Source organism: Uloborus diversus, chromosome 8 (genome assembly GCF_026930045.1).
Source record: "Uloborus diversus isolate 005 chromosome 8, Udiv.v.3.1, whole genome shotgun sequence".
NCBI lineage: Eukaryota > Metazoa > Arthropoda > Arachnida > Araneae > Uloboridae > Uloborus > Uloborus diversus.
Genome location: NC_072738.1, coordinates 157,807,852 through 157,821,735, shown reverse-complemented (window position 1 = coordinate 157,821,735; position 13,884 = coordinate 157,807,852). Strand labels below are relative to the sequence as shown.

At 31.2% G+C, this 13,884-nt stretch overlaps 2 protein-coding genes across 3 annotated transcripts in view; one reads left to right on the top strand and one right to left on the bottom strand.

Annotated features, from left to right (window-relative positions):
* LOC129227635 (ankyrin repeat domain-containing protein 54-like) overlaps positions 1–940 on the bottom strand; it is a 46,703-nt gene extending 45,763 nt beyond the window's left edge. The window contains exon 1 of the mRNA XM_054862223.1: positions 753–940. Coding sequence (XP_054718198.1) covers positions 753–848 — 96 coding nt within the window. The 5' untranslated portion in view covers positions 849–940. The remainder of the gene's footprint in view (positions 1–752) is intronic.
* A 362-nt stretch (positions 941–1,302) lies between these two features.
* On the top strand, positions 1,303–13,788 carry LOC129227869 (serine/threonine-protein kinase 19-like). 2 transcript variants are annotated; one of them, XM_054862489.1, is made up of 7 exons: positions 1,303–1,494; positions 1,584–1,722; positions 2,679–2,824; positions 4,174–4,303; positions 8,246–8,336; positions 10,583–10,828; positions 13,194–13,788. In XM_054862489.1, the coding sequence occupies exons 2-7, from the start codon at positions 1,635–1,637 to the stop codon at positions 13,252–13,254; spliced, it is 762 nt and encodes a 253-aa protein (XP_054718464.1). In that variant the 5' UTR covers positions 1,303–1,494; positions 1,584–1,634; the 3' UTR covers positions 13,255–13,788. The 2 variants fall into 2 exon arrangements, with proteins under 2 accessions (XP_054718464.1, XP_054718463.1); XM_054862488.1 differs by having other exon boundaries at positions 1,584–1,731.
* The last annotated feature ends 96 nt before the right edge of the window (positions 13,789–13,884 follow it).

The window sequence follows — 13,884 nt, the reverse complement described above, 5'->3', positions numbered from 1 at the left end:
AGACACGTGTTTCGGTGAACACCTTTTTCAATGCAAAGAAGTATGAGCTTCTGGATGAAAAGTCATCCAAGAAAAGGACTTTTTCTCGGATGACTTTTCATCCAGAAGCTCATACTTCTTTGCATTGAAAAAGGTGTTCACCGAAACACGTGTCTGCGGTAATTGGCATTTTTTGCGCTTCAAAAACATTGGATAATTGATTATTTTAATTTTCAGCTCAAAGGTATTTATTTGTTATTTATGTCAAATAACATCAATTTTTTGGATATATTAAAAAAGATTTTTCAATGTTTCTTTCAACAAAAAAATGTCCTTGTGTGAAGTTCAAATGCTTTTTTAAAAACATGCAGGCAATAACAGACAAAAACTATTATTGTATAGTTATTTTCATAAACAAAATAATTATGCAATATTATAGCTTATTATACTTTACTGTTTATAGGTAAAGATTAATTTATAATGCAAATAGAGTTTACTGAGCAAAATTTGAGCTTGAGATATTATTGAGAAATATTTTTTAACTTCTGTTGAAACTAAAAGTATTATTTCCAAACTCTTGCATTGCTTTTGCCAACAGGAAGGAAATGCATGCAAAAAAAAAAAAAAAAAAGATATCCACATTCTATTGCTCTTCAAGATGCATTGAAAAGCTGAGCTTATATTACTTAAATATGATATGTATAAAAAAATTCATAGAAAGTATATTTTACAAAAGAGCCTTTATTAATTTGTAATGCAATAACCAAGCGTACCTTATCTTCATCCGAACGAGGAGGAGATCCAACTGACATGTAATTGCTTTCATTACTTTCACTTCCTGTATCAACTCCAGAATCACTTTCTGTCATATTTTTTGAACTTAGTACCAATCTAAAGGGATAAAAATTTTAAACTTTATTCCCTTCTGAATGCGATCAGCTGTCTGCCACAACAAGCTTCAGCTTTTTTTTCTTTTTCTCCTATTGTTTTTTTTCTCTTGCAGTTACAGTCAAGTATTCATTAAGATTTGAGTGGTCAAAAACAAGGAGAAATACATTGATTCGAGCTTGCAATCATTTTTTTAGTGTAAAATCATATGTGACTTAGTGGATCATTCGTTTTGATGTTTTTAATTAGCAGATAAGTATTTCTTTTTGTCACAACATTAATATAAACTCGTGAAATTGCGCAAGAGTTTTTCTTGGGAGCAATTTTCCGCATTCCTATTGGTTTGCAATCTTCCACGCAGCAAGCCTAAATTTAGCTTGGAGCGCTTTCCTGTTTGGCAATACTTCAATTTGCATTTTATTGGAAATTTCGGCAGCAGGCAGACGATATCCAGAAGTTCCGTATTAGATTATTGTTGTATTTCTAAATGAATTTATCCAGTAGTCTCTGGTACCAATAATCTTTTGTTTGAATATATTTTGGAACGAAAACAAAAAGAAGTTCTGTTCAAAAATCACATACAAAGAAAGTAAAAATTTTTTATTAAAAAAAAAAACTGCTTTATTGGTAAGTGTTGTCTTTACTTCTCAATAACTTCTAAATTTAATCCTTGTCATCCCCATTTTTCTTGTATTCATTTTTCTTTTGTTATATAGCGGAAAGTATATGTCGTTGGATGCTTTTCCATTCTTTAATTTACTTGAGAAATGATTCGAAAACTGTCCTTGCTGAGTGATCTTTGTGAATCAAAGAGAAGAAAACTAAATTCGCTTCAAGAAAATGGATCCACTAACGGTAAGAATTGTACGAAGAATATTTTATTCTCACTTCTCTCAATTGAAATGCTCTTCCTTCATACCCTTTTCTTTCAATTGAAATGCTCTTCCTTCATACCCTTTTCTTTGCATTGAGATTTAACTATCAAGCTTGAGGTATTGTAATGTCACACATTAGTTTAAAAAAATTTTCCTTTCAATGTATGTGTTTAACTTAGGTGTGGTGCACACCAATGTTTCTGTTAAAAGACAAAGCTTTTACTGAAATATGAGGATGTACCCTGACTTGGGAAGAAGAGATAACTTCTCCAGTAATTTGAGGCAATGCATAGCGATCATTACAACATACAAAGCCTAACCCTAAAAAGTAGAAAGTTGTGAAAGAGAAATGCATAATATGTAGTGAAGACCCAGGTGCAGATCCAGAGGATGGGATTCAGAGGGCTAGATAAACTAAGGCTAGGTTTTGGGGCTTACATTTTGAAAACTTTGCCCCAGACCCCTTATTTGGGCCCAATAATAACAGTTATGATGCCCCCTTTCTGGAAATGACCCTGTCGAAAACCAGAAGCTAGATCCACACTCTGAAGCTACATGGCTCTGAATCTCGTGTCAGAAGGGAAAAGGCTTTAAGCTTTATAATTATCCAGGTGGAAGACTACACAGGTACTTTTCTTGAGTAAGAAGGCCCACTACAAGTATTATTTTACAGACTTGCAAATATGAATTTAAATATAGCTGTTGGCAGTAATCTTTCACTAGTAAACATCCATCACAAGGGGCTGACAGGTGCCCTTTCTCCCCCCCCCCCCCCAAATGCATCATGAAATTCTGAGGCTCAAGGATCTTTAATTTTAGCTATGGTTCTTTTTTCAGGTCTAGCTTTTTTTATTTGAAAATAATTTTGTCTCAATTATATAAGAACATTTCACTTTCAGTTATGTGTAACACTTACTGTTTCCATTTGTTTTGTAGATACTCCTACAGACACGGGCAGTGCTTTGTTGTATTTAACATCCATTTTTCCTACTGAGAAGTTTCAGAATCGTCTCCCACCATTAGTCTTTAGGCATCAAATTTATGCTTTCGTTAAGTGTCGTACTGAAGTGGATAGGTGCTTGGTAAGACTTTTCAATGCTTTTCTTCTTTGTTTATTACATCATAGCTTTTATTTTTTTTAAAGAGATTTTTTTGAGACCAGGGCCTGATTATGTACTAAATAGGCCAACTTGGCCATGGCCTAGGACTCCGCTGGGGCTGACAAATGCAGTGGCAGTGATTGGGACTTGTGGTATTGCTTGCTTCTTCTAATTTACTCTGTAGCATGTGTATTAATGATTTACTATGTCTCAATCTCAAAAAAATTGAGGCAAACTATTCAATTATAATTTTCTAGTTCTTGTCATTGAAATATGTAGCGATAGTCTAACCACTATTTGCAATAAAAGATGCAAATTTGACTTCATAGTTCACAGAGCTTTCAGTATTGTCTCAGTAAAAGAGTTTTGATTAGAATTATTTTATTGTAAGCAATTCATGTGAAATGAATACATAACATTGAATAAGCCTTTATAAGGAACTAAATTTACTGAAATGAAATTTCTTGAATATTATTCTTAACAGTTTTTGGGAGTAATTATAACTGCTCTTTATGATGGTTGCACTGAAGTAGGCATGATGTGTAAGATGCTGTACAGAAACCTTGTGCTATGTGTGGTCTCATTGACTTTATTTTGCTTAGATATTTTGGATTTTACTTTAAATTCATCAGATGTTTTTACTTTAATTTCATGAAATATGACTAGTTGGTTATGAATTGTTTTTTTTTTATTAATGGACCTTAAGTAAATGGTGTACATTGCTGGCTTTGTTTCCACCTTGAGAAGAGGTAACGTGGGATTTTTCCTTGTCTTCTGGCATGGCAAAAAATGGACAAACCCATGTATTTGCATTGTGCTTAAAACCGAGATGCATGGGCGCCCATATAGGGGGACTCAAGCCCCCCCCCCTTAGAGATGAGAACTTCCTTGCTTTTAGTGCTTTTTTCTTTGCAAAAATGTATAAAACTTTCTTTTCCAGTCATTAATGAATAAGTTATTAAAAAAGTCAAATTTTAATACCTCTAATCTATACTGAAATCAGTTTCCATTGGGAAAATATTCTGCTAAACCATGGCGAAAATTTTTGAGCCCACCCCCCCCCCCCTTAAAATTTTGCATATGGGCGCCCTTGCCGAGATGTTCATTTAGCCTAATCTTTTTCACTGAAGGTAAGGAAGGAAATCTTGGGAACTTCTTTCGTTTGAGACTCATCTTAAATCTCATGGTCCTATTTTCTTGTTCATGTGATTATTTCATCTCTATTACTAAAGTTTATTTAAAATTTGGTTTTTGCATTTAATTCATGCTTTACTAATGTTCTTGTTTTTTGTTAATTTTATGAAATCATATATATGATACTTTTTTTCCAGAATGAAATGAAAAAGCAAGGTGTTGTTAGAATTTTTAAACTTGGCAGCAATGAAGATGATGTATTAGTTGTTTATATGAAAGATTACAAGCAGCATGTGGAAAAATGCTGCCTAAACAACATTACTGTTGGTAATTATATCATTATTTTGAAAGCAGGGATTAATTCATTGTATTTCTACAATTTTAAAAAGAAGGTATGTGTGGTATTGAAGTACATAGTCATGATAGCATTTCATTTCAGGTAGTGAAAAGCAAAGCGATGCAAGTGGCAAAGTTTAAAATTTGGAGATAACCAGTATAAATGGCAGGTGAACCTCTCCTCTGTCTTAGGGCAAGAGATAGTAATAGTCGCCTTTGTAGGTGCTGCTGTACAGCTTGATTTAGAGGGAAAAAAAATCAATGAAAGCCTACCTAGGACCTTATCTTTAAATATGTTTTACACAAAACTTGAAAAGGTCCACTTACATCCCTTTGCTTTTCAATGCCTCATTTATTATTTTAATTCTGATGCCTATTTTTACTGTGCAAAATTTCTCTTTCTTCTGTTATTACTACATGCTAAGTTTTCAAATCTGCCAAACATATAAAGAGATCTTGAAAAAAAAACAATGCATAATAGATGTTAACTATAAATATGCAGGCGAACCTGATGATCCTTTAATATTCTACTTCGGGCAAAGCCATGGAGGTACCACTAGTTATTATAAAGCAATAACTCTAATTGACAAATGAATAGAGAATAGCTGGACTGAATGATTTTGATAACAATGAGCGTTTGATATCATAAATCCCAATCATGAACTTAATTAGAACTAATATATAATTTTTCTCCTATATGACAAAAAAAAAAATTTAATTTGAATTTTGACATCTTGAATTCAAATTATGTTTTTCGCAATCATGAGTGTGTGTGTGTATGTGTGGGGTATGTGTGTGTGTAGGCATGTGTGTTTCTGTCTGGGTGCAGGTATGAGTGTGCGGGTAGTTGTCTGTATGAGTGTTTGTGTATGGGGGGGATGTGTATGTGTGTGTAGGCATATGTGTTTGTGTCTGTGTGCAGGCATGAGTGTGTGGGTAGTTGTGTGTAGATGTGTAGGTGTCTGTATGTATGCGTGTGTGTGTGTGTGTGTGTTTGTATATGTGTGTAGGTGTATATGTATGTGTGTGTTTGTGTATATGTATACGTGTGTGTGTAGGACATGGACGCAACCTGGAGACGGTTTTCGCTATAGGAGCAGCATCGTGAGGCAGCCGTTCAACGATGGTGCTGCAGAGGGTGCTGGTGGGAAAATAAAATCATAACACATCAAAACAGTCAAATGAAAGCAATAAGCAATCGTGATTGCTCAAAAAAATTCCAAACTAACTAGTGCATTCTTTGGTTAAAAATGATTGTGGTATTCATGAATTTTGTCATAAACTATGTTTAAAGGAAGCATGCTTCACAATTACTAATATTATAGTTTCGTAATATTAGTAATTTTTTTTTATTATATTTTGTTTGACTACTGCTACGTACAATGCGTACTATGTGTATAACAACAATCACGTACACTGCTTACATAGTGTCCTTTCCTCACTATAAATAAATTGAATCATATTGTGGCAAGGGTAATTAAGTCTTCTAATGCCTTGAAGGGGAGATATGATGCTTTTCCCACATGGGATTTCATGTACACTTTAAAACAGTAGCATACCTAATCCGTTCGCTCTAGGAATTAGGCCAGGGGCAATATAATTGATTCATTTGGACACTTTAAACCAATAACATACTGTTAAGTTCACTCTAAGTAGGAGGGACAACAACTAATTGTCAATGAGGAATTTCTTTTATTTTTGTTGCTTTGTCAGTTTGGAGTAAGTGTATGTTTATGTTATTGTGTTGCATAAATTTTAGGTCACTCAAGCTTTTTTGTTTTGAATTTTATTTTGTTATTTAAATAAAATATGGATGATGAAAATTAAAGTTGAGTAACATAGAGTAACCATCAGTTTATTATTTTGGGCTCTGTATCTGCTCCTCTCCCTGAAGTGTCTTTGCTTTCCAACAAAGTCTGGTAGTGGGAAGCTGTCCGCTTCTTTCAATGACATAGTCAAGTGGTTAGCAGCAAAAAAGGACATTTTTACTTTCATTGTTAAATTTTTTTCTGTAATTCTCTTACTAATCTGTGACATGTTTTTAGGATTTTTAAGATCTTTCTAAATTAATACCATCTGTTTGCTTTAATAGGTTTTTTGTCACATTTTACTTTTCAAAAAAAAAAAAAAAAATCAGTGTTTGAAGTAATTATTTTAACAGCTGTACTAATATTGGTGTTATTTTAAACACTAATTGAGGAATTGTTTTATAAAAATGCTTTTACTGTTTTCGGATACAAAAATGCTGTTTGCACAATAACATATTTCAATCATTTCGGATGTGGGACTCCTGTAAGTGAAGCGGATGCAATAAAAGTTATGATTAACATAATTTAATAAATTGATTCCTTTCATGAATAAATTGTAATTGATTTTGTAATTAAAAAAAACTTAATTAATATCCATACAAATTTGTAGTATTTCTGCTAAGTTTCTTGTCTGATTAGCAATAAAATCATCATTGTACATTCAACTCTCAATAACTCTAAGTCCGAAGAGACACCCTAAAACGTTTTGATTATACTGCCGTGCTAAGCACAGATGTGGTATCTGCACATTTTATCAAAATTGAGTTATTGTCACCAGGTGGTTGTTAGTAATTTAATTAAACTAAATGTCAAGTTTTTTGGCGATTTGTGAACGCGAAATATTAAAAAAAGCTTTAAGAAAAAAGTCGTAACTGCACAGTTAGCGGAGTTTCCTAAGGCAATTTGAGCGTAAGTGACAAATACTAAGCCTTTAAAGTGGTATCTGCGCAGTTACCACTTTTTTGCTTAGTATTTTTTGTAGATACGACTTTTATACCTTAGTAAAGCAGCATATTTAATAATGTAGCAGTTTATTGTAACACAGAATATTAAAATTAGTTTACCGTTGAATAGTTGATACAGGTTGATATTAAAAACTAATACAACTTTGCATAATTGTTAAAGTAAATATTCAGCTTTTTCTATTTAAATGTTTATTTAAAATGCAAATTCTAAAAAGGAAATGCATGTAAAATATTCATATCTAATTCTTTCATGCAAAAAAAAAACGCATTTCATTCTACGGCCAGTAATATTTTTATTTAAGTATCGTCTGCTGGCAAAATTATCTTAATGCTCGGTAAAAATGAATCTAGAAAATAAAAGATTATCAAAACCATTCTTTGAATGCAAAAAACGGAAAATTGTTATGGATTACAGTTTTAACTGTCCAGAGTTTTGAAAATGGTATCTTTCAGAAGGTAGATTCTGTTAGATTTATATTAACAAAACAAAGCGAAACAGCTAAGTCTAAAGAAAGCAGATGCTTTCAGTATTATTTAATGATACTTTCAGCACGTTTTACGAAGCTATTTTTGTCGTATCTGTGCAGATACCCCTAAAAATGCCTAGTAATTGTAACTTACGGTGAAAATAGCTTAGTATATGAAAAGGTTTTGAAAAGAAAATTTGTCGTAACTACGTTTATTAATTTTAAATTAAGATTTTTACAAAAATATTCTCTTACGGTTTTTAGATAAGTTATTTACGAAACAACTACCGCAAGTTGAGCATTTAATTAAGTCATAAATCAAAAGAAATGAGTTGTAAAACTTTAATCGTCAATTTCTCATTTTGAGCTCTAGTGCAGATACCACATCTGTGCTTAGCACGGCAGTATAGGTAGTTCGAGCTATGGGAAGTTTCCAGAACAGTCTGAAGAGTTTGGGACCCAATGAAAACTTCGAGATAAAGGAATATTCAAGTTATAAGCTTCGAGTTATCGAGATTTGACTGTATTTGCAATAATTTATAATTTCATGTTTTTTCAGTAATAATGAGTACTATTTAGGCTTTCATTAAATGCAATACTGCATTCAGTTTCTGAAATGTCATGTATCTGCCAAATATGCTTATTGTTTCTATGTTTTTCATTCACTTATATTTGGTTATTTTATATTTCTAGCCAATTTCATGAATATTGTTTTTGAATGTCCAGACATGAGTTACAGTAAAAATGTCCTAAATGAATATGGAATGAAAGATGAAAACATAAGGTAATGTCCTCTGAATTTCATACATAAAAAAGTAGTATAGAATGATTAGCTGAGATTAACATTTGTATATTGTCCACATTCATTATCCAGACCTTATTAAACCCAACTTTCTTAATCCAAACAGCCATTTAGATGTACGTACTATATATATAAAAGAGGAGTTAGTGATTATGTATTTTTGTAGGCATGTAAAATAATGCATACATTTGGGTGGATCAAAATATTTTTTTCCTGAATTTCAAATCAGCCTGGGTGAAAAAAATTGTCTACTAGTACTAAACAAACTCGTGTTCAGCGCTAGTGGACTATAAACATGTGGAAATTTCAAGTTAGTCAGATAAAATCTTCATGCTCTGCACAACAGTCAACATTCCCAAATAGAGTTCAAAAATGAATTTTTTCTTCTTTACGAATACATTCATTTGCAATAACTTTTCAAATCAGTCAGGGTAAAAAGAGGTACTCAATGGGGTGAAGTACTGTGATACAAAATTGCGTCACAGTCCGATAAAATCTCCATGCACTGTTTGATGGTCCAAATTCACAAATCGAGCCCTAAAATAGTATCTTTTCATCAGGAGTGAGAAAATACTTTTGAAATCGACCACAGGTAGAAAAGTTGCTTCGAACATTAAAATAATTCATGCCGGTCACAAAAAGCAATCAATCACTTATTCATAAAGAAGAAAAAATGCATTTTGGGCTCAATTTGCAAACTTTGACCGCCGTGCAGAGCATGAAGATTAACTTGAAATTTCACACAAAATTGCTTAGTGCTAATAAACTACTTTTCTCACCCTGGCCTATTTGAAATTCCGAAAAAAAATAAAAACTTTTGGATCCACCCTAATGTACATACTGCACTTAATTTTATCCTACCGAGTTTTATATTTCATTCTCTCGAATTGAAAATACAATTTTTATTCTGTACAGTGCTAAATGTTTGCTATTTTACACCACATTTTTAACATTGAATTGCAAGTTTCACTTTGATTTGGCCAACTAGACCTTTCATAAAAATTTAATAAATACTTTGTGTAAGAAAAGAAAAATAATCTTTTGTCAGATGTCATTTCATTCATGAGCTCACTTCTATTGCATTGAAAACATGGTTCCTTGTAAATTCAAAACACATGTTTGCAGTATTCCTGCTAACTTGTTCATTAATTCGTTACTTTATTTTATTTCACTTAGATCTTTCATGTTCAATATTCACTTTATTTCTTGGAGTAAATTTTATGTGGAAAAATAGAAGAATTAAATTGGCAACTAGTCATGTTGTAATAAAAATACTTTAACATACAGTAGAACCCTGTTATACTGTAGGGATTAAGAGTCACATGTCACCCCTATAATATAATGCAACTTAATGTTTACCGAATTATACTTCAAACAGAAATTTTCGCAGTACAGTATGACTGAAATGAACTCATGCTTTATTGCATATGGAACTTTTAATAAACTAGAATTAAACAAAAATGTATAAACACAAATTAATTAAAGCCTAAATGTAATTGAAACTCACTCTGGAGGACAGCTAATGCATTGTCTTAGAACATAATGAGCTTAGAATTTAATACAGAAGTATATAGCAAACATTTAAAATCTTGGATCTATGAAACTGCAGATATTTCTTTTTCTTAAAATATCAGGGGACATGATCGCACCAACGACATAACCAATTCTGTGATATTACCAAGGCATGGTTTCACTACTATTGTTCTACTGTATTTCAAATATGATTGTGTGACTACACATAAATTAGCAAATTAGTAACATATTACAGCTTTACAGGCTTGACGTCTTTTTACCATGTAAAAATAGAGACTACATAAAAATTATTTTTTTAGATAGTTCTTCTGAAATATGTAGTTTATTTTAAATTATTAAAGACAGTTTCAGATTTTAGTAAGGGGCTGAAAGTAAGTTGTATTTGTGAATAAAAATTTTGTTTAAATTGTTTAATGTTATTTAAAGCCTTATCTGAGAATGCTGAGTGACTTTGCTTTTTGTCATTTTAAATTTAAGAAATCGTGAAGGCATTTCTATTTGAAAGATTCAGTGCAATTTCATTTTTTAAATATTTTTTCAAACAAGTCATTATCTTATTATGATCTACTATATTTGCTGATATATATACTAAATTATAATAAGTTAAAATTTTATAATTAATTACTTCAAGATTATGTTTATATAGGTGTTTACTTCAACTGTACAAAAATAAGAATGGTTTTAAATTTTTGCAGTGAGCTTATCCAGCAAGGTGTTCTAACAGCAAGAGATGTTGGCTGCTATTGGCTTTCTATTCCAAGAGTTGGAGAATTTGTCAAAACCTTTTTATATGGTCGAAGAGCAACATTACAGTATGTTCGAAGAACAAAATATAAAGAAATTTTGCAATCAGAACTGCGGCAAAGGAAATTACCCAGAAAGGCATTATTAGGAATTTTGTATCACATTTATGACATTATTGGCTCAGATTCAGTCACTTGGTATGTATTGCTTATAATTTCTATTTTTTTTTTCTGGAAAAGACATTTGATGTTATCAGTTACTGATTATCAAATGCTATTATTAGACACTCCCCACTTTTAGTGTTGCACAATTCCTACTCTTAAGACTACAACTACAGTATTCAGGGCTCCATCCAACCAATTAAACTATCTACATCTCTAGTGGTAGGTACAGAAACTCTAGAGTATTATGATGAGTTGACTAAGAACATGTACAATAATTCATTAGAACATGTACCCTTGTACAGTTTACTAAATTGTAGAACTATGAAATCTAAAATGTCAAAAGTTTTTTTTTTTTTCTTCTTCGAAGAAGGTTGCATATTGAATCTTTGCTTGTTGCATAGCTAGTCCAGTCTTGGTAGGTACGTACATAGTCAGTACTAGCTTGCTCATGGTGTTTAAAAAAATATCAAAATCCTCTGAAATATTTTACATGTAAAAATATTGTATTACGCAGTATCAAATCTAGACTGCACTAATCTGTGGGAACTGTGCATAGTCTTTTTTTTTTTAATTATATAAACCGTAGGCCTCTTTAAGATTTAAAAGAACACCTAAGTTCTGCTCCTGCATTTTTTATGTTTCTTCAATGTTGTCATTCAGTATAAATGTCATTATTTTTATTTTGAGAAAAGATTACCGCATTAGCCGGCATGCGGTAAATTCCGGGGGTCACCAGAATTTCAATAACACTTGCCTGGTCCTTTACAGCATGCTGGAAAAATTGAGGTTAGGAAAAAAAATAATACCATAAAAAATATATATTCAGTTTAAAAATTAATATAAATTCCATACAGTTTAATTTTGTAAAAATATTTACTTACAATGCCACTTGTTATTTTAACGTGAAAAATTTTGTTTAAGAACGAATAATTTTATAAAAATTATTTTAAAACTAAGCTAACATTTAAGCAGTAAGTTACGAGTGCTAAAGAATTTACCATAGCTATTCAATAAATAAAAATTAAACTTACCTCTCTAAAAGGGACCTAAAGTAATTTATTTAAAAAAATTATGAACGAATCTCCGTGTGAATGATTGCTTCTGAATTGATTAATTTATTGGCATATAATTAAATCCGTTAATAATGACCTACCATAAATGACAAACACAAATATTTTTTTGTAAGAAGGTTACTTTCGGGATTTAATTTTTTTTTCCTTACAGTGATTTGCTATCTGATTGAACTGAAGGGGGAAATTTACTTTTGTTTTGTTGCAAAATAAACCTCAAATTATCCAGCATGCCAGAAAATGTGAATTTCCCAGCATGCTTTTTTCCGACATGCCGGATAATGTGAGGTATAATGGTACATTTTTCCTCATATAAACAGTTCCACACAATTGTTTAGAAAAAAAGTTGAAGTTAGATGATTCTACAAGATGATGTTTGGCAAAATTAACTGAAGTGTTCATGCAATTACCATAACACAAAACAATGTGGGCTTGTTTATGTTAACTACTTATAAAGACAATTTTATAAGTGTGTTTAAGTTATTAATTTAAACATGAGACAGTTGGAGGCAATGCTTGCTTCTTTATAGTTTCTTTTGTATCTGTCTTAATAAGATGATTTTTTAAATGCACACATACCATCAAATTATCTTTTGCTAAAAATGGTATTTGACATTATTTCATTCTGGAATTACAAGCAAAATGATGGTAAAAAGATGTTTTGAAACTATTATCGTCCATTTCTTGTGCTCATAAGCCTACTGCTATAATCTAGTACAGAGGTGTTCAACTTTTTGCATTTTGGAGAATCCTATAAATTTATTGTTTTCCTAAAGAAAGCTCTTGATCAAAGAGCAGAATAAATAGGATATTTAAGCAAAAGCTTTATCCTGCTTAAATGCACAAAAGCATTTTTGCATCTTTACTTTACCCCAACACTAACATCTTAATAGCATAATGAATGGCGGTAATTAGCTACTATGGTTTTTTTTTTTTTAATTGGTTTTCCAAAATGCAGTCGATAAATAATAAACTAAAGCAATAAATGAAATATTTATTTAAATTTTTTAGAGAGCAAACTGCTTTTAAGAATTTAATCTTTTAAGAAAATTAAAATTTCACTAAAATTATGGGGCTTTGATTGCGCAAATAGCGATTACTTGTGTGGGGGTGGGGACCCCTGTTAATGTTACAGGGAAATCTAGGACTCCATGGAAATTAGGTTGAAGACCCCTGATCTAGTTATTAAGATAAAGCTCTGCGACAAAAGAGCTGTATTATCTTTCAGTACATTTTTTAAATTATTTATTAATGCTATTGTTAAATATAAAAAAAACTAATTTTATTTCTGTATATTTGTTTATTATCTTTTTCTCTCTCTCTTTTAGTGTTGAAACTTCTATGGGTACTGTACTTCGACTGCAGACTAATTTAGTCAACAATCGATAGCAGTTTTAAATATGGACTATTTTGCTACCTCTTTATAAAAAGTTCAAACTTATTTATATGAATTAAAAATATATAAAGTTGTTGCGTTTGCCCTCTTATTTATTAAGACATTTATTTATGTTTTGAGCACTGTAAATGCTTCCTGTTCCTATGTTGGTTATACGAGACTAGAGCATTATGTGTCTCAGCTTCTATATTAATAAACACTCTAACACTGAATTATTTATTTTTATGTATTTGAAAAAATGGTTTTGCTTTCATGTAAATTTTATACAGAAGCTTAAATTTTTGTATGAAAATTTTCTACTTTAATTTTAGACCATAGAATATTGTCCAAAATATTTGTGATGTGTCTTATATGTCTTCCAAAAGTAGTGCATTCTAATTTTGTTTGTTATGTTTATTATTGTCTTGTACGCTTAATTATTTATTGAATGAATTTTAAAAATTATTTATTGCATTTAACTGTTCATTTATTTTGCTTTTACTGTGTACGTTGACGTTCAATGTATTTATGAAAATATGAAACCCAAATTCAACTAGATAATAAAAAATATTTTTCTTGTTTCATGTCTAGAGTTATTTAATATCCTCATATATATAATAGCGAATTCACTGATCGAGTAACGC